Source organism: Plasmopara halstedii (assembly GCF_900000015.1).
Source record: "Plasmopara halstedii genome assembly, contig: Scaffold_816, whole genome shotgun sequence".
NCBI lineage: Eukaryota > Oomycota > Peronosporomycetes > Peronosporales > Peronosporaceae > Plasmopara > Plasmopara halstedii.
In genome coordinates, this window is record NW_020187732.1 from 210626 (window position 1) to 230930 (window position 20305).

At 45.3% G+C, this 20305-nt stretch overlaps 4 protein-coding genes across 4 annotated transcripts; all 4 read left to right on the top strand.

Moving 5' to 3' along the window:
* Positions 1 to 3863: 3863 nt before the first annotated feature.
* Positions 3864 to 4187, top strand: PHALS_13995 (uncharacterized protein; the record flags this gene model as incomplete). Its single annotated transcript, XM_024729721.1, has 1 exon — positions 3864 to 4187. The coding sequence occupies one exon, from the start codon at positions 3864 to 3866 to the stop codon at positions 4185 to 4187; it is 324 nt and encodes a 107-aa protein (XP_024580070.1).
* Positions 4188 to 6220: 2033 nt separating this feature from the next.
* Positions 6221 to 7862, top strand: PHALS_13996 (calcineurinlike phosphoesterase; the record flags this gene model as incomplete). Its single annotated transcript, XM_024729722.1, has 2 exons — positions 6221 to 6522; positions 6593 to 7862. The coding sequence occupies 2 exons, from the start codon at positions 6221 to 6223 to the stop codon at positions 7860 to 7862; spliced, it is 1572 nt and encodes a 523-aa protein (XP_024580071.1).
* Positions 7863 to 8630: 768 nt separating this feature from the next.
* Positions 8631 to 9943, top strand: PHALS_13997 (Concanavalin A-like lectin/glucanase, subgroup; the record flags this gene model as incomplete). The annotated part of the gene is made up of 4 exons (XM_024729723.1): positions 8631 to 8685; positions 8749 to 9093; positions 9186 to 9326; positions 9396 to 9943. The coding sequence occupies 4 exons, from the start codon at positions 8631 to 8633 to the stop codon at positions 9941 to 9943; spliced, it is 1089 nt and encodes a 362-aa protein (XP_024580072.1).
* Positions 9944 to 12854: 2911 nt separating this feature from the next.
* PHALS_13998 (uncharacterized protein) lies at positions 12855 to 13113 on the top strand (the record flags this gene model as incomplete). Its single annotated transcript, XM_024729724.1, has 2 exons — positions 12855 to 12974; positions 13012 to 13113. 2 exons carry the CDS (start codon positions 12855 to 12857, stop codon positions 13111 to 13113), a joined length of 222 nt encoding a protein of 73 aa, XP_024580073.1.
* Positions 13114 to 20305: the final 7192 nt, after the last annotated feature.

The following is a 20305-nucleotide window of genomic DNA, read 5'->3' on the forward strand; positions in this document are numbered from 1 at the left end:
GGAACACGACAAGTCCTTTGTAGGATGTGCACAAGATATTCCAAGACGGTGAGGTGCTCTCGACTAAATCCCTTAGTCAAGTAACTTACAGAGCACTGAGTGCAACGTGTGAGACGATTATCGTCAAAAATACAACGAATGCCTTCTTTACTTTGTTGAAGATCCATGGCGACGAAGAAAGAAGTAAACTAGAATGAGGGAGGGAGGTTTCGAATGACGTGGTGCATGTTACGGCACACGTCAATAATTCTCAGTAAGGAGAACAGCCTGAGAACGTGAATGCGTTTTGAGTGCAAAGCAAAAAAGGGATTGATAAACCAAAGTAAATCTAATGACGCATACAGTTTGATAGGCAAAAGGCAAGGGGTAAATCGTGCGTGTGCACAACTCGGTAATTGCGACCATCTTTTCGACGCAAACGATAATTTTCAGAAAGAGGATGTTACGAAACAGCTTGGTTGATCTATCCTTGATCAATGCTCTTGACCTAGTTGATGGGCTACCCATGTAAATACACCCCTCTCAGTGCAGTAACTAACCCGAGTGAGATGTGCCGGAAGTGGCAGGCTATGCCCTAGAGACAATTGAATGCAGCGGCGACGCTCAACCGTCTGGTGACACGACTGTTTAACCATGTTTTTGTCTATATATGCTGATATTCGTGCAGAGTATGTAGTGTCGGATGCGAACATGCATATTATACACCAGCAAGGTGACTAAGCTGTTTGCCAGCGTAAAAAATTGTTTGAGGCGCCAGCGAAGACTTATTTCTGGGCTGCTTATTTTGGAGAAGAGTCTGCGGATTGAAAGGCAAGAGATAATCTAGTGCGAGTTTTTAAGTGCCACTGGTTTAATATGAACCTTTGAAATGGCTTAACCTGACCAGCTACTTCCACAAGTATTGTGCAAATAAGCTGACATAGCTTGTCCGATACGTATCTGCAAGAAGTAAATCTCAGCATATGGCAAAGATTATTACGTCACATTCGAAAGCAAGTGATTAGTCAGACTTTGAAACAATACACACATGCCGTTTTGCTAGTTCTGCCATTCCTAAACATGATCTGAAACTATGTCAAGAAGGTTCATGAAGGACAGATAATTGCATCTAGGTCACACCAGCTAAGCGATACCTTCAAAACATTTGTCGCAGAAAATGTCAAGATAGCTATCATTCCATGCTGAGTGTACCTTCAAAAGGTAATATGAGCATGCGGCTTAATGTGGCGGTAGATGCACTCCCAAACTATAAATTTCAGTATCTCACGATGGCAACGCCGCGAAGAAATAAAACATTTTGTGGGTTTTGTGTGTCGAACGAAAATGTATTGCATTATTGAAAAGCTTTGAAAAGCAATGCGCTTGTAAGCTTAAACGTCACTTTGTCGAAGCATTTGGTTGCCCGGTTACCCTGCAAATCTTTGTGTCAATGCTATCGAATTCCAACCGACTCACCGCGTACGTCATGGACTATTCGAGTACGAATACTGTATGGTGTACATGATGCCCCCACGAATACCACTTTAGTAGATAGAAGATGTACGGTTCGTCGAGCGCCATATACTGGAGGTCGAAGATAAACCATTGGATAAGCACATATGTGCGCATGTGTAAAATGTGTCATCAGGTCAGATCTTCGACACGTGTGTAGGCAATGCGGAGGCCCTCCATAAAAACGGTCACTGTGACCGCCTCGAAGAGAGGATCCACCGAAGGCCATTGTGGCGGCACGCATTCTGGCAGAATTTGGTGATCTTTGACATGAGTGTTCGGCAGCAAGCTGGACATGTCCATCGGTCACCATCCGCAGACAGTTGGTCAGACAAACACGTACATTGCCACCGGCCCGCGCGGTACAGGAGCTGAACACCACAGTTAATGCAACACCCTCCGCTGCTCCTAAATACGTAGACTTTGACGCGGAAAGGATAAGTGCGAGCCGCACTCGTTTGAAGACTCTTAAAATATGGTAATGTTGCCGCATCCAGGTCAGAATCTGCCGCCATCATGGCGATAACGGCTCACAGACTTTCAACATTGCATCACTCCCCGTAAAGGGTGGACAGTATGAATAAGCAATGACTTTTGTGAAATCAAACTCATTTCCTATGTTCAATAATAGAAGTATGTATTGCACCACTTGATACGAGCAGCCTACGAGACCCACGGGTCTCTCCGATACAAATCTTCTTCCGTATCGATACTGATACATCTGAGATTTGCATGCTATATATATAACGTGTGTTTGTTAAGCTACAGCGGAAAATACCCCAAACGGAATTTTTGTATAATGTTTGATAGTTGTGTAGTCTAGTTCCCAAATCGACACCGTCCAATGGCTCGACAATATCCAAATTTATTGGGAATTTTTGACGTGAATAGGCCTCCATTAGTAAAAGACTGGATGTGTCCGAACAGAATCGTTCATTGGCTAAGTTGGAGAGCCGTAACAAGGTCGTGTACTTTGACACACAATCTCATGCAATTTCTTCGTGGTAATTTAAACGACCAGTTGTCATGTCGCACTATCATATTTATGTGTTTGGCTATAAAGTTAATTTATGGTCAAAATCTTATATTATTAGTCGTTATACATTGTACAACGAGGTTGTCGTGCATTTGCACTAAGGACGATTTGTCTCAAATGTTCTGCATTCACAAACTTTTGAATTGTCGATTCTAATTAAAAGCGAAACCGAGCGTCCCCATTATATCTGGGTTACTTTAACCTAAAACGAACCGCCTTTATTGTCTGACGCGCGGCTAGCAGCCCACGTACACCGTAGACCTTTCCTTTTTGGAGCTCCATCATTTTCGTAGATGCTGTTTTTTGGTACTTGCAAACATTCATAATTATATCATGATGTGATGTGAGTTTCAGAAATGCCGTGACATCGTTCCAGGTCCGCACACTGCGCAAATGAGGCCGATATCACCACCAACAGCCGCATACTCGCTTAAAAAAACGTTTTGGTTATTATAGCTTACTAACTAATAGTGCGCTTTCTCTTTTAGTGGGCATAATAAGACTACGATGTACCGAATAAAATGCACTCCTCATAGAGCGCGCCGGCGATGTTTATTGGCCGTGCCTCCAGTGCAAAGTTCAAGCGATTTCAGAATATAAGTTATATGATGAATCGATTAAACTGAAAGTAGTCGAATGGATTCGTGATAACGCCAGTGTCATTTCTACACCGGCTGCAAAGAAGATTAAGCTCCCCCAGGGACGGTGTGGACCCGGTAGGCGAGCCGATCCAGAATTCTCGAGACTCCCATAAAGAAGGCGCTTAAGCGGCGGCGGGTGCACAGGCAACTTTACTGAATATGATGACGACCTGACTGATATCATCATTGCTCAAGAGGTGACCAAACTGGATAACTTAATACAAAGGTAAGCTCACGGTATCTGATGGCTGGTTGACCAAGCAATTGATTCTCGTGTTGTCGGTTTGATAACGAATCGTGCGTTTTAGTTAACGAAATATCTGGTCAAATTCAGATCAAGTTGCGGTCCTTCAAACACGAGGCTCATGTATTGATACTGTTGTTCATTTGGAAGCCCGTGGCGCAGAACAGAGGATATAACTGGTGTACGTCACGTTCTTCTACAAATCATTGAATTTGCCTCTGTGACAATAACAGTTGAGCTCACCGTCAAGGTTGATGGCAGCGAAGTGACGCTTCATCAAGAGCAAAGATTCACCTATTCAAATAAACATGTCATATGGTTAGTACATCAAAGCAAGACCTGCGTGAATTAGGAAATACTGATTTCATGGAAGGGATATGTAATTTTGCGCGTCACAGTCAAGTCTAAAGGAGAATGCTTGTGTGGGATTCTTGCAGGAACATTTTAAACGATGTCAAAGCTGATACAAAGCACCGAAAATCAGTTTGGATATGTTTTTGGGAGGATTCACTTCATACGTTCAAGCAGGAGACATTTGTTTGAAGATGACCTGTCATCATTGATTAAGGCCTGGAAGAAATCTGGCAATAATGAGCGAGCTCGCGACAGGAAATCTAGATCTTCAAAAGGCGAAATAGCTTGTGATTGGGCCAACTTGGTTGGCGGAATGTTCCCAGATTGCAATTTAGAAACCATTGCCTATCGTGACGATTTGAGGTATGACATATTAATTGGCATAATGTTTATGGGTCGCAATTCAGAGGACTCTGGATAACATGATGAAGTGAATTGTATGGGAAGAATTTAATCACGAAGTCGAGGGCAGTGCCGATTCCTTGTGAGCTCACGGGAGTAGAGCAGCCGTCTTTACATATGCCTACTTGCGCAATTTCATTCACCACCGTGACGACGACGACATTGAGAAAGATATTGCACCTCATCAGAAGTCTTAACTGCTTGATTTCATAGTATCAATAGAAAACTGGAGGGACTGAAAAGTAAATGCGATGTGAACAAAGTGCAGCAAATGGCAGGGTGATCATGCTGTAGATGGCGTGTCCAGATACGTTATGCCTGCCAAACAAATCCAAAATGCTGACTAATCCTATTTTTATCTTTGAGCTTGTCTTATTTTGATCCTTCTCATCAACTGTTGTCTATTATATTGTCTAACAATATAGCTATCGCGTACCAGACGTTCAAACCAGGTCGATGAAAGCACGAGTCACAATTACCGCAAAGTATATAGAGAATTTTAATTGATTGACGACAACAAGCGCATATTCACCTCGCAAGTTTTATAATTGCATTGCCGAATAAAGCAGATACCTAGATCGTTAATAATAAGCTGAATCATTGCTAGTAAAGCTTTATAGCAATTCCAGAAAGAAATGATGGAAGCAATGTTTTAGGAGCTAGCAAAAAATGACACGTGTGAGGCCAATGACAACGAGACAAAAATGGCTGCCTATTGTAAGAAGTACTTTGGAGGGAAAGCTGAGAAGAAGGGTTGTACTACGTTTTTGGTCAGCAATTTCCATAGTTGTCGCATGTTGTGGTAGAGGATCCATCAAATAGTGCGGACAAGGCTGATTTAATTCACTGCCACACAACTTAGTGGCTGATCGCAATAATTTTTCTGACATTTATTGAAACGATTTACAAACGCAGTGAACCAGGTATGACAGCGACGTCTATCCATGAAGTTTGGCGAGACAAAGACGCAATGCTTGCACTTGTAGTTCGGAACAGATCGAAATCCGCTTAACATTTCTTGGTTGTGGCATTATCGATGCTGATGCTGGTGCGTTTCTGGTCGCGGGCACGAGCATAGCTGCAACGGGTTTAGATGTGCCCTTTGAGAAAGAGTGGGTCGTATAAAATTGTGCGACCGTTGATAGGTATGTATTACACAGTGCTGTGGCTACACGTTAACAAGAAGCCACTACGTAGCAGGATTGCCAGAATGCTTGATAATACTATATTATTTAGGTTAATTAGGTATCAATATACTAATTATGAAAGCCTATGGTCTAGAAACTGGCGACTCTGCCGCAACTAAAACAATTAAATACAGTTTTGTTTTTGAACAGAAGTGTTCATTTGCCTTGGTAAAACCTTAATACTTAGAAGTATTGCGATCCGCTACACTTGTATTGGCTCTTTGAAAGAACGTAAGGTCGGTGACCTTAGCTTAGCTTCCTCTCAGCAAAGAGCTACGGCAACCCCGCTGCAATAGCACCGTCCTGCCTAATTCCGACACAATCAGTATTTCACCGGTTGCCGTAATTTAACGGTGATTAAAGTGATAGTATAGTTTTAGTGCTTTTACCTCTCGATTCACTGTAACAGATCAATCTTGCAACACTCTGTCCTAGTGCGAAATGAGACATTGAACCGTTTGTGATATTGAGTCCTACGCAATAGGATAGAACAAAGTACCGGTGGTACATATACTATACAGTTAATCCTGAAAGGCAACTGATGCATCAATAGTTTCTTCACGCATTGTCTGTTTCTCAATTCGACAAATTGTGAAGAAATCTCCATGTCGGATGGTGAACAATGCTTTACTTATGCGGCTTGATTGTAATGTGGTTGGCGGTAATTTTTTTCATTTATTTCTTGTTGTGTAGCTTATGAAAATGACAGAATGTAATGCAATTTTGTTGATAATTTTGACACAAACTTTAGCTTACGAATAGTGTATGATTCTGCAATCATTGAAATATTTAAAAGCTTTGACTAATTTATTTTTACTCACGTCTATTATCATTATATACATCATCTCATTATATTTTTTATTCGATGACAGAGACGACCGACTTGCAATCTTCTTCGCCAACTACAAGCGGCGTCTTACCGGACCATGATCCGTCAGCACTCGAGTATGAAAAACATTCGTCAGAAGATCAAAGTGCAAAACTTGTGATTCTTACAGTGAATGACGTGTATGACATGGTTCCCAATGAACACGGACACGGTGGTATCGCAGAGTTTGCGACTCTGCTTGAGCAACAGAAAGCTGCGCTTCAAGATGATGTTACGCTGCTTGTTACAGTAAATGGAGATTTTCTATCGGGCTCAGAAATGGCTGAGCGGTTTAAAGGGTACGTCCTATGAAGTATCTACTTTTTATAGTTTTGAAACGTCTAAAACGCTATAATGGCTTTCAAACAGCGCACACATGATTGAGCTTATGAATCACTTGAATATTGGATATGTCGTATTAGGCAATCATGAATTTGACTTTGGGGCAGAAGAACTCAAGCTGCGAATGCGCGAGTCAACTGCGAAATGGTTTGGGTCGAATGTCCGGGATTCGGCTTCCGGCAAATTGTTTCAAGGTGTTGTGGATACTGAAATTATCCCTTTAAAGGATGGTCTCAAGCTGGGATTGTTTGGAGTGTGTACCGAAGAGACTCCGACGCTGTCGTTCCCAGGCGCTAGCGTACAATTTGATGATGTTTTTCTGACGTCTCGCCGCTGTGTAAACCAGTTGCAAGCTCAAGGTGCAGACTTTATTGTGGCACTGACTCATCTTTCTGTATCACAAGACAAGAAGCTTGCTCGTCAAGTGCCTGGTATCGATTTGATTCTAGGAGGCCACGACCACGAACCTTTCACAATGTACGAAGGCAAGACGTTAATTCACAAGTCAGGACAGAATGCGTTGTGGCTAGCCAGACTCGAATTTGATATAAAGCGCTCGTGTAAAGATTCAGCGCAAGGAGTGAATATTCTTCCACAATGGAGTATGCTTGCAAATGCAAATGTACCACCACAGCAAGCATGTCAACAAATTTTGTACAAATACATGGAACAAATGGCTATTGAAGATGCGAATGCTAGAAATGACCAAGTATTGGCAACATTGTTGGCTCCACTTAGTACAAAAACAGCATTATTGCGAGCTGGAGAATGCAATGGTGGAAATTTAGTGGCCGATGCATTGCGTGCTGAATTGACAGCAGATATAGGGTTCATTAATGGAGGATTTATTCGTGGAGACAGAGAATATCCTGCTAAGTCGAGTATTACTGTTGGGATACTAAAACACGAGATGCCATTTCCAAGACCTGCAGTCCTCGTTCGTATTACAGGTCGTAATCTACGCGATGCCTTTGTTCAGCATTTGTACAAATACCCAGAACAGAGTGGTTCACATCCACATGTGTCTGGATTAAAAATCACAATCGATGTGAACGTCACTCCGCCATGTGTTACAGAAATGCTTCACGATAATGGCGAATCAGTTGATTTGGAAAAAGAGTTCCTTGTAGCTACGTCCAAATTTGTTGCTGGTGGTGGAGATGGCTGTTCGGCATGGTTTAAGGGGGAAATTATACGTGAAGCATCTCAAGTTCCTGATATTGTGGCCGAATTTCTGATGAAAAAGCGATTATTGGATTACAAAAAGTCTGAAGGACGGATTACGCTCATTAAGTAGACATATCTATAACATGTCGCAATAGGACGTAATTTTAGTCTATAGAATTTTTAAGTATAGAGTTCCTGTCCTCAACATTCGATGAGATTGTAACTTTCCATGTCTTTGTCACTTCATTCAACATTCGTGAAGCTGACATACGTATAAAAATGAATAAATTAAAGTATCAATACACACATAAGTCTTCGAACCACTAAGAATCTCTATGGCTGGCAGGTAAGGAATCGTGAGAAACTTAAGCCTTATGTTGTTTGAGCTCTCATACTTCATCTAATATTATACGAATTAAAATAGTACAAACGAGTATTTGTAGACTCTATTTTAGTTGTTGTAACATAGCACTATTTCTACAAAATGATCACGACCAAATTTCATTGGCTTCTCGCTCTCCATCTGGTTCGGCCTTTTTCTGAGTCGAATGTTCTGACTTACTTGGCGCAGTGCCCACGCATCGAAGCTGTCTTCCATTTCCTCGCTCTTGCACTGGAAGTAACACTTTTGTAGCAAGTGCTACTGTGCGGCACTCTTGACTGCCCTTGAGCTTTATACGCAATCAGTTTTTATAACTTACGCTTATTGCTATAAAGTTTATTGTCGTCTCTTGTCGTCGCTTTGTGATCGGTGCAGTCATCGAGCGTTTGCATAGAGGAGGCCATAGGCTTTCAAGCCACTAACTCGCTACTTAAGTGTTTTGCGTCTGTATACTTTGCGACGATTCGGGTCACTGGAGCCAAGACTTTTTATTCAGTGCGATAGTTACTAAGCAACATGCTTACGTGGTGCTTCTTGATGATGGTCATTGTCGACTTGGGGCATGTCCACGGTATGTATAGTGTATTGTTATGTAAATTTGCTGAAACTCAAAGTAGTGGTCATAATGTTCTAGTTGAAGCAGCAGCATGTCCCGAGATCTGCTACACGACTGAGCTGACAGGCTTTGGACCGGGAGGAAGCGCTGGATGCACCTGCAGTGGTCAACGGCAGGGGGCACGTGTTGGTGATGGAAGCTGCAGCTGTGGTCAGTGTTATTCAGCATCAGGCAATGGCATCATTGGGTACGCCATTAGCAGCGACGGCACGTGCACGTTTGGAACGGACTGTGGCGATTGTGACTACTCGCCCGATGGAACATCGAATACTTCGACTCCAACGAGCAACTCCAGTACCACGACATCTCCGTCATCTGCAACACCAACGATAGAATCTCCTACTTTGGTCACACCTACGCCAGGTAACTTTGATACAATGTTATTGAAAAGTTGTTGACTCTTCTTCTGACACATATTGAAATCATGTTTTGATGGGTGTCTTATACGGACACAGATACCCCTTCTACTGTGGCGCCAGCTGTGACTCAAGAGATCAATAGCTCGACTACTATTCCAACAATAACTAATACCAACATCTCTGATTCGAGTAATAGTAATGCAAACCAAAATATAGGGAGCGACTCGGTCAGTCAGGGTGAGAACCAGCAAAATTAATATGATGGTAACTATCGTGTTGATTGACACTATTTTTTGATATTTACAGGAAATGGTAGCGACAGTCTCGAAACTTGGCAAATCGCGTTAATTATTTGTTGTGGTGTCCTCGTTTTCACAGTAGCTGTTGTTGCTGTGCTTTCATGCTACTGCAAAGCCCGTAATCGTTTATTTGAAAACGAAGATGATCAAGCAGATGTCAATTATTATCAGCGACCGCCATCTCGTTTTCATGAAGATGTTATGGGGTCAAATGTGGCTGCCACACCGGCGGTATTCTCAGGACCACCGTCGAGCACTCGTCGATCTGTTAGCTCAAGCAGTCTTACGAATGACTTTAAGCCAATGTACGCAAGTTCGACCAACAGTGGTAGTTCCGAACGATTAATGGTTGGTCTCGCTCCCGTGCGTTCACAACACAGCTCAAGCGACTTAACTCGATCATCTGACAGTATTCTACAAGAACGAGCTTTGTCCGGAAGCTATTCGACAGAATTAGGACTGAATACAGGCAACAGAGCACTAGGACGCTATCCTAGTTTCGAGCACCGGTACCACACTACGCGCGAGCGAGAGATGCTCGCGGTGGATTTGTAAATATCAAAACTTGTCTCGTGCTAGCAATTACGAAACGAGAAAATTGTGGTCATGATAGCGATTTGCGCCAACGGTAGCGTCAAAAAGAGCAAGGATTTTGCGCCAAGGATTTCGTTTTTAAAGATGGTTTTGGAAAACGCTCCGGAAAGTTGAATTATAAGCACGTAAGTTCCTGTGATTACTGGATGCATCTGCTTTATTTCTTGTGGATTATTCCTATCCGCGGCATTTACGGGACTGGCTCCGACAGTATTCGACTACAATCATTTGAGGTACTTTGTGACCAATGATTACGAAGGAAAAGTACGTCAGCTCGGTAAATACAATTTTAATATAACTGGGTGGCAAAGAAAAAAATTCAACTGAACTAACGGAAGTATTAATATACTCTTTAATTATAGTATAGGACATCACATTCAGCGTTAAGGTACTATTTTTGGCTGCTAAATATCGAAATTCTCTAAATACATGTGATACTGTAAGAAGAAAAAAGACTTAATGAAGCATATGTCGTGCTATGTTTCTTTTTTCTTCTTCTCGATATCGAGGTGTGATCTGCTACCGCATAGTCTGTGTCAATACTTCTTTTCTCTTTATAAGGTCTGCTTTGGAGTGATTCACACCAAAAATGTACGCAATTTTTTTTACAACTTTACAGTGATAGAATTTTATCGAAACTGTGCCATATGCATCGCTATCATTCCAAGACTTGATTCCAGAATAATTGTTGTATTCTTCTCACTACAGTGTGATTTTGTCGTGTGATTTCACCTCACTGAAGATTCCCGATCGTCAATATATTCTAATAATTTCAACCCTCATAGCTTTGAAGTTCTTTGATAATTTTTAGCAAAAAAATACTTTGACAGCCACAGCTCTCTTTTTCTATATAATACATAGATATTCACTAATTGAATCATTGAAGTTACTGCAATAATTGAATGTTTGAGATCCAGGCCACAACCAATGAACAATCAGCATTTGCGATGCTTTGTAGCCGCACATTCATATGACCATAATCTGTCCGGTTAAAACGTTTCTAGCGCAACAAGCTACCAATTCTGCCCATTTTTCTAGTTAATATTCTTAAGTCTTGGTGAACTTTTATTGCGAACTTGTTTTCACGAACCTTCCGTACTGTTCAAGTGATCATCCACATTTGAGCAAAACAAACTCTTCTTCGCTACATGTGGGCTTTCTTAGCCATTGTCCAATGGTTGCTCGACATCAGTGTGTAGCTTAAATGTGACACGTGCTTGGCCTGTGATGTCTATAATCAGCGAGCATAATCCACATCGTTATACCTTGGAGTATTTGATTTGCATCAGCAACTTCTCTTATCCAGTCCATCCTTATAATCGGCTCAATAACGGCTAGCCTCGGTCCACCACCAAGTTCTGCTACTTTCTTACATGAGTGTGTTTAGGAAGTGCATAACAATAGTGTGCTGTCGGTAGAAAATGTAGCAAGTAGTCTTGATATTACATTAAGGCAAATTAACACAACATTTAGTTTGTCTGAGCATTCGTAAAAACGCAAAACCTCCCTGAATGTATATCAATGCATTCACGAAGGGTTATATCATACTGATATAAAGAAATTGTAACACTACTGGAGAAGGCAGATGCTCCAAGATTATTAGTACGCTGGCTCGGTTGTCCGAATCGATCCAACAACCGTAAGGACTGGCAGCCCTGTCACAAAACCAACTCGTTAGACGAGGTTGTTATAGTTATCACAGCCTGCTGTACTTGCTGGTCAATTGATTAACACGCATCGAGCTATAAATATTTAGAGCTTGTATCAGGTTATATTTGAGTGTAAGCTGGACGAAGAAACGCATGACAGTTCCTCGCGATGAGCTGATGGGAGTGTGCGAGAGAAAATTAGACGAGGCTGTGGTGTCAACAAAGCATCATCGTTCAAAAAATGTAATCAGCCCAAAGACCAACGCAAGAAACGCGGCACATGTGGTAGCTGTGGCTGCGGCTGTGTCGTCCGACACAGTCATAAAATCTCGTATTGCTGCGGCGGAGTATGCTCCCGCCGGCGCACTAGCCAGCGAGGATAATCTCTCGTATCAGGTTGTCTCTGTTGAGTTCAATCAGCCGTTTGTCCGGCAAAGAAAAGTCAGAATCCGTGGCTCAACTAGTCCATGGACACCGTTGGTGATTTGGACCAATCATTCTTGGATGTGCAAGCACACGTATCCACTGCCTCTTCGGCGAAAATAAATGCAACATCGCCTTCATCCATTTCATAGTCACCACTACCGACTCTCCTTCTCCACGATATGGAATAAGTGTGAGCCTTCGATGCGCTAACAAGGTGTATCGACAAAGAGAAGTGATATATCGAACGAGGTATCCCCTCGTCGGCGACTGGAGATTTTGGTTACTCAACGTACGAAAGATGCAGATCGAATTCGATCATAGCCATACGTTCATCGGAGGGTACTCAGCAAGGAGATGCTGGATCGTTGATAGAAATGGTCTGTAACGAAGTTGACCGTCCCGGTAAACTCACTTTTCTGAAGAAGGCTTAGGTCAACTGACACGTCTCGCCGCGTGTTGCTCGCTTCCCACGGACCGTTGACTTACGTAGGGATGAGAAAAGGTGAAATGACTATAGCCAGTAGGCTTTTAACCTCCCTGATTTGACGAGTATTTCCAGCTCTAATACAACAGGGCTGAAAGGGGGTGTACAACTAATATGAGACTTACGAATGATGAGGTTCGCAAAACATGTGTAATGGGACTTGGCCCGTTACACCACCACCTCACTCAATACTGGGTTTACCCAAATTCTGAATTTTCTCTTACTCTTCGTCCAATTCTCGCTTGAGTGGCAACCCGCACGTGACAGAGTCGAATACCAGGGGCAATCAAGTTGGCCGGAGCTAATTACGCAGATGGGGTATGCGTCTTGGACGCATGGACTGAACTATAGACGGCGAACTCCACCATCGACAAGAACTCGTATCAGTCTGAAACCACTAGGCGAAACCGCCGGGATTCTTTTTGAAATCGCGGTATGTGGGTCCCGTTTGACCATTTGTTTGTGGTTAGTCAGCTGCAAACATTATCAACCGTAATATAAGTGTCAGAATACGGATTGCTCGAACTCCGCGCCGAACTGACTGTGTTCGCGGTCAGACAATAAATGTTTAGTTAGCTACGAAATTGTAAATCATGTCAACAGACACCCTAGTACGCGATCTACTGAGATTGATTCCGGAAACGCAGCAAGGTAGACCATCTTGCTGAAAAATCAACAAAATCTAAATGCATATGCATGTGCAATACTCAAGCTAATCGATCTAAAATGATGTAATAACCATGGCTGAACTCAGAGCGCTGGCTATGGCTATGAAAAGTTTTGCAAGCGCGCACGTCCTCGCGGACAAATTATATTGGTGCAGCCAATAAGGTCGCGACTAAGCATAACATATATGTCTTTTCAAGCAGCGAGGCTGCCGTCGCTCGTTCGCCTTGAGTTTGCTTGGTTAAGGTCGGTGACCTTCGTTTTATACTTAAAACCAGTACGAGTGTAGCGGATTGCAATCTACTTACTCCAAGAGTAATTACAACCTTTCCCCTTGGCTAAGTTACTCTTCCATTTAAAACGTAACCTGTATATATCTGGCTTACTTGCGGCAAAGCCGTTTATGTCTAAATCTATAAGTTTTCCTATCTATATAGTAAAACATTATTAAACGTATCACTACTGGCTGTTCCAGCCACGTACTGACTCGTTGTTTGTAGCCACACCGTTGTGTGGTCACACCACCTTGTGTTACTCACAATATTGTGCGAACACACTATCTTGTGTGACCCACACCCTTCAGACCAGGGCATGTGAAAGCCGTTACACTCTCCCCATCAAGCTTGTGAAGCCTCCACTTCACATTTAACTGTCTTCTCAAATGAGGTTCGCGTGTCTAAGACACCGCAACATCACCAGACCATCTTCAAAAATTCGCTGCTAAATGAGCCCTGTGCCGAGGACTCGGAAGACATCCAGCCTCGCTGGGATCCAAGACGCCTTCTTCTTCGTCTCCTGCACGCCGTGAGACTTCGGGCAGCACGTCCGCGAGTTCAAGGAAAGCGCAGCTCAAGCTCTTGGGAGCCAAGTACCGCGCAGCGCATTGCGACAGAGTCGCACGACCAAGAACACAGACGCGATGTCTTTACCTAACCACGCAACGCGCCTGCCACAGGCAATGGATTACCTCGTCGAGGATTCGATGAAGTTGACTACGATTCGGATACTCTTTTCACAGGATGGGAAGAAGAAGAGGGCAAGGTGCCCCAGCGGTGCGACGTCAGCTCGACCCTTGCGGGGACCATGTTCGACCTTTGGGGGAGAGTGGTGTCATTACCAATGACCTCAATGAGGTACAGGGGTAGCAGCTGGATGCTGTTCGCAGGGCGGCTCCCGTGCCGGCGCATCCACGGTCCATCCCTGGCCCTCGTATGGAAGACGGCTTCCGCTCGGCGGGTCTCGCTACAGAAGCGAAGGGCGCAATCATTCGCTCGTCGGGCGTCTATGTGATCGGCCCCTCGGCCCCTAAACAAGCTGAACTTGACGAAAGAAAAGCTCAAAGAGCTCGCTTCCTTTTTCCTCAAGTAATCCCAGTGAATACGTACCGAGCTCGACTTCGTGCTAAAGAGGAGGCGCTCCTGTACCCGCGATGCGGAAGATTCCTGCCGTGATTGCCCCTGGCAAAATCGCTGAAGATGACGAAGAGATCTTTGAGCGATGGTGCAGCGGAACCGTAAACTTTCGTCGCTGTACAGCTCTCCGTTGATCCACAAAGAAGTGGATGTGCGCGTGGAACGCCATCTTTGGTTTGAGTTTGCCAAACTAAAGATGCGTCGTCGGCTTCCTTCAAATTGTCGTCCTGCGACGTATGCACGCCCCCGCGAGCTCTGTGGTCTCTCACATGGGTAAATCTGCGACGACGGCATCTCAGGGCCATAGCTTGAGCTTAACTCATGCCTTTTAGGCTTCTCTGGCTACTGCCGAGAAGCGCGGGGCGTACGACGACGCGGAACGGCATGATCCCTTTGACCATAAGGGTCCACGACGTCTGGGCAGTCTTGTCAAAGTTGCACTTCAAACTCCCACGAGCTCTCGAATTTGGTGTATCCCCTTCTCTACATAAGAAACTGGATTTGACCCTGGCGACAACGTCGAACCACTAGACGTTCTTCGTGATAGTGGTTCGACGTTGACGAATGGGCCGATCGCCGTTCGGTAACTCGAGATGTTCTTCTAGCTCTTGAGGACAAGGTCCGTCGCAATCGGAACTACGTCGATCGTCATGCTGAGGGTACATACCGCTGCGCGGAAGACCTAGAGAGCTTATAGCACGTTGTACACCGGCTACCTCACATTGAGAACTATCACGCTCTATTGGAGCGGGCCCTGCCGTATAGCTGACGAATGGGTCGCTTCTTGCGAAGGTGGAGCGTTTGGCTCCGTTGAAAATGAATTTGCTGCTCCGTTTTAAAAAGTAGTTGCTGGTCCAGCTTCTGGGTGATAGAGCGCCTGTGGGCGCCGTTCCGGTGCCAACGCTTTCGCTTTCACGTAAGCCTACAGCCTGAGCAAGCTCACATGAAACACCGGGTGAATGCGCATCAGTTTAGGAAATTTTAGCGAATTCGCACGTCCCCGCTTGGCCATGACCGTTAAAGGCCCGACAAACCGTGGACGGAACCTCGTCTTAAAGACAGCAGAAATTGCATGGATAGGAAGGTTAAAAAACCAGGTCTCCGACCCCAAAATTTTAACATTGCTCTTCCTCTTGTCTTGCATCGCGAACATACTCAGTTTGGTAGACAGGAAGTCATTGACTTCTTTATGAATAGCGAGAGCGTTGATATCAGCTAGCCGGTTGGCTGTTCTTCCCCCCAAATTCTGGACCAAGGATTGGCGGCGTCAGCGGGACGCGAGGATGAACGAGCCCGTTCATGTAGAACGGCGTGTAGCCGGGAGACGAATGCACTATATTGTTCGGTGCAAACTCTACAAATGGCAGCATGGCGCTCCAGCGTGTCGGAGTCTCAGCGCAGACGCTGTGAATGACGTCCTTGACGACGTGATTCACGCGCTCGTTTGAACATCAGTCTGCGGATGGTCCGCTGTTGACATATGCATTTTAGTGCCCATCACCTTGAAAATTGTCAGCCAAAACTTCTCAGTGAAGAGTGGGTCTCTGTCGGAGATAATTGACTTCGGGAGTCCATGTTGTGGAAAGACATGATCCACAAACAGCGTCGCTGTACCGACACCGTCGATGTTGTCCGACACCGCCACAAGATGAGCCATCTTCTTCAAATAGTCGACGAAGACCACGACACGCGTGTTACCCACCGGGTCCATCGGCAGGCCAGAAACAAAGTTCAAGCGATGTATTGCCAACACCCGGAGGGTACAGCGGCGCCGCCACATTCGGGGTAGGTTTCACCCTTTGACACGTCTCGTACGCACATAAGTGTTCGTCCATTAGTACAGCTTGGGTCACCAGTAGTGGCAATTCACAGTGCTGTATGTTTTCTCACGACCGAGACGACCACTGAGTGGGGTGTCGTGGGCCTCATAGAGACAACAGTACTTCAATTCCTTATCATGAGGAACCCCAATTCGTGGAGTATCCAACGAGTCGAACCTAGAAAACAACAATCCATCATTCAATGGATATCGGTGGAAATGTGCACACAATCCGCCGACAACTTCTTGTCCGAGTTTCCAAACTTCTGGTCCCGAGAGCCTGTAGCAGCGCTACACACATACCATCACCCGCGCATGCGGTGCGGATCAAATCCGTCACTATCGACGACATCGTCGTGACATGAGCAGGCTCATAATTTGGTCTGCGTGACAACGCATCATCCAAAGCACTTTACTTTCCTGGCTTTTACTTTACCTCGAGGTAATATCATGCATATAAGGAAAGCCACCTGGTCATCTTCTGCGAGAGGTGAGGCGACTGAGTCGCAGTGCGGAATGACGCATGATCCGTGAAAATCACAAAAGGCTTTGAGCCAAACAAGGTCACTCTGAACTTGACAAATGCATACTTCATCGCAAGCATCTCCTTGTCGCGGACTGGGTAGTTTTGTTCTGCAGCCTTGAGACTCGAATGCGATCATCCAGTCTCGCCCCTCGGCGTCTGCTCGCAGCAGTGCACAGCCGATGACAGAGTCCGAAGCGTCACAGACGACACTGAAAGGGCGATTAGGGTCTGTTAACGCCAGCATTGGTGCATGAAGGAGGCTGACGTTGGCCCTGTCAGAAGCCTACCGATGCTCGGTGTTCCAAAACCATACCTTATCCTTTTAGGGGAGATTAGACAATGGCCGTGCCATTTCCGCATAATTTGCGCTATGCTTGTGCAAGTAGTTGGCGAGGCCAAGCTACTTGCGCAAGTTCTTTTTGTTGTTTGAACCCGGCCAGTCCTCATTGTCCTTAGCGGGATCCGTTCAAAGTCCACGCTTCCCGATGAAGCACCTTAAAAAGGGGAATTTCTCTTGCTGCCAAAGATGCACTTGTCTGCATTAGCATACAGCTTATTCGTGCGCATACACTCGAGCACCGCTCTTAAATAAACGATGTGGTTTTCCTCATCTGTCCTGCCGTGCTTCGCACGATTGAGGATGAAACTTTCGCCGAAGTATGTCTATGCATACGCCCGGTGGGTCCTTACAACTGCGTAACAAGACGAACAAATGTTACTGGAGTATTTGACAGACATTGAGGCATCACCAGTCACTCCTAGAGCATGCCGCTTGGAGTACTCACAGTTGTCTCACTCGCTCTCATGAGCAATTGGTAGTACCCATCGACTGAGTTATGTGCGCTATACTTTGTACAGCCAACCATATTGTTCTGGTGAAATTTTTTCTAGGCGTCTGTGCCGGAATGGTGGCACCTTTGAGCTAATTGTAGGCGTGAACGAAACGCCACTTGCTGTTCGGCTTCCGGACACAAAAGGTGGGTGTCGAATAGAAAGACCTGCTCCCACGAACCATTTTTACGTCGTGCTTCGCACGAAAAAGGCGCCAATGACATCGCGCTGCTTCTTGGGCAGGGGTCATTGGCGAATTACGCAGTAGTTGATTCCCGGGATGAGGTCGACTTCATGATGCATATCTCAGTCCGGAGGTAAGACCGACAGGGGGTTTTTGGAGACGATGTCTTAAAATTCCTTCACCAAAGAATAGTACGGATCCGAGGGACCCTTCAGAATCGAAGATCCACTTCGTGCGTTCAGAACTCTGTTGGTGTACTCCAGATTAGCTTTATCCAGAAGCGGCGACGAGTTGATCTCCTATTTCGGTCGTATAATCATCACTTCGGCTAAGTCGCCTACCTTAAAGGCACCGCCGAACTCGTCTTCGGAGGACATCTCACACACCCCAAGAAGAGCATCAAACGCAGGAATAGCATTGAGGGTGACGTCGCACTTTTTCTATCCCGTCATACCGCTGAAGTGGGTGCATAGCTGCGCGCTATCGTCTGCAGTAGACACATCTTGGATCAGGGTCGACACCCGGCGTCTTGCAACTGGCATATGGCGTCCCTGCTGCCTCTTCACAGAGTTTGTACGTTTCGGCGAGACCAGTGGTAAAACGCACTCAGCGTCGCCCAGTGTTTGTTCCCACTTTCTGCCCCACCCGAGCGCTGCTATTATTTACATTATCCGACGAGGAGCTGCTTGCTCCGCAGTTCTGTCTTGTGGGTGACGTGCCACTCCATGTGTATCCGAAGGGCCTTGCCCAAGATGCACTCGTACCTCGTCCGACCATGCCACTCGTGGCATGCAGCGTTTGCTTAGAAACATGAGCAGTGCTCAGTGGATTACGTGCCACTCCACGCGCATTACTGGGGCTTCGCCTTCGATGCCTCGGCCCTTGGCCGATCATGCCACTTCACGTTCAACCTGCGAACCAAGCTCGGAACTCTTTTCCGATACACCTTCGGTGTTCACTAACTATGATTCTCCGAGCTCCATTACGTTGAACGCCCCGGTCCAGCGCCCGTGCCAAAAGCGTATTACCCTCCTAGCAAATGCGGGTTACTAACTCACCAAAGCTCCACCAGGAGACGTGCGCGTAGCGCCCAGCGAATTCCATTTCCAATCGCTCCATGGCTTATGGTGTTTTAACCATGCCCTACCAAGGATGAGGTCATATCTTGACCCAAGTCTAAGACCAAGCAGCGCTCCAATATATTGAGTTAAGAAACTTGACGCCATGGTCCACAGGGGTTCTCATCACACAACACATGTCCCCGTCGCTGAGCGAACAGTGACGGTGTCAACTGCGCTTTCAGCGCCTCAGCATATAGCTGGCTTCCTTCCATCGTCGAGCGCCGAGCATAATTGCCCGACACCCCGGAGTCGATCAGAATCATCAGGATCTTTCATGGCTTCTCAAAGTTCTTCGTGGTCGCTTCCACGACCATCAAGTCCGGCTTGCATACACGTTCCGTTTTCTAGAACACGGAGCTCTTCGAGGCTGAACTCTGCTACCCTCTACCTCCTTGAGGCTCAACAGAGCTCAGTTCTTCCCCAGGCAACCGTAGCTCTTTCGCTTTGAGGAAGCTTGGTTAAAGTCGGTGACCTTCGTTCTATACTTAAAGCCAGTACGATCGCAATTCAGTTACTCCAAGAGTAACTACAGCCTTAATTCAAGGCTTATTGTCTCTTCCGCTTAAAACGTAAGCTCTATATCTTGGGCTTTTTGGCGGCAAAGCTGCCTGTATCAAATCTGAAGTTTTTTTTATTGATATATTGAATGTATAATTACTGCCGCGTAATGGCTTTTTGTTAAGGTGTAGCCACACCATTGTGTGGTTACACCACCATGTATAACATACATCATTGTGTGATCACACCATCTTGTGAGACCCACACCCTTCTACCAGGGCACATGAAACCCCGTTACATTCCACAACCACGGTGACCATTGATTGGAGGTAAGTGGTAATTACAGTGAATCGAAAACTGAGTTCGTGGTTGTCGCGATCGGGAATGACTACCCAATAGCTGTCATCTATCACTGCTCAAATTTAAAGCAGGCCATCGCGGTATGCATACCGATTGACACTCGATTGGTTGGATGACAGCAGTATTCTGAGGCATCACTCAGATGGCTCCGCCATGTGTACAATAAGTTTCACCAGACGAAGAATCGTACATACGCAGCACGAAGTAGTGATTACGCTAGTGCACTCGCAGTCAACTGAATGTTGTTGACTGTGCCATCAACCATCGTCGGCTCGAATTCTGGTCGCCGCGACAGTGCAATTGCAACAATATTGAGTCGGCACAGCTTGCTATCGGTGAGAATTTGT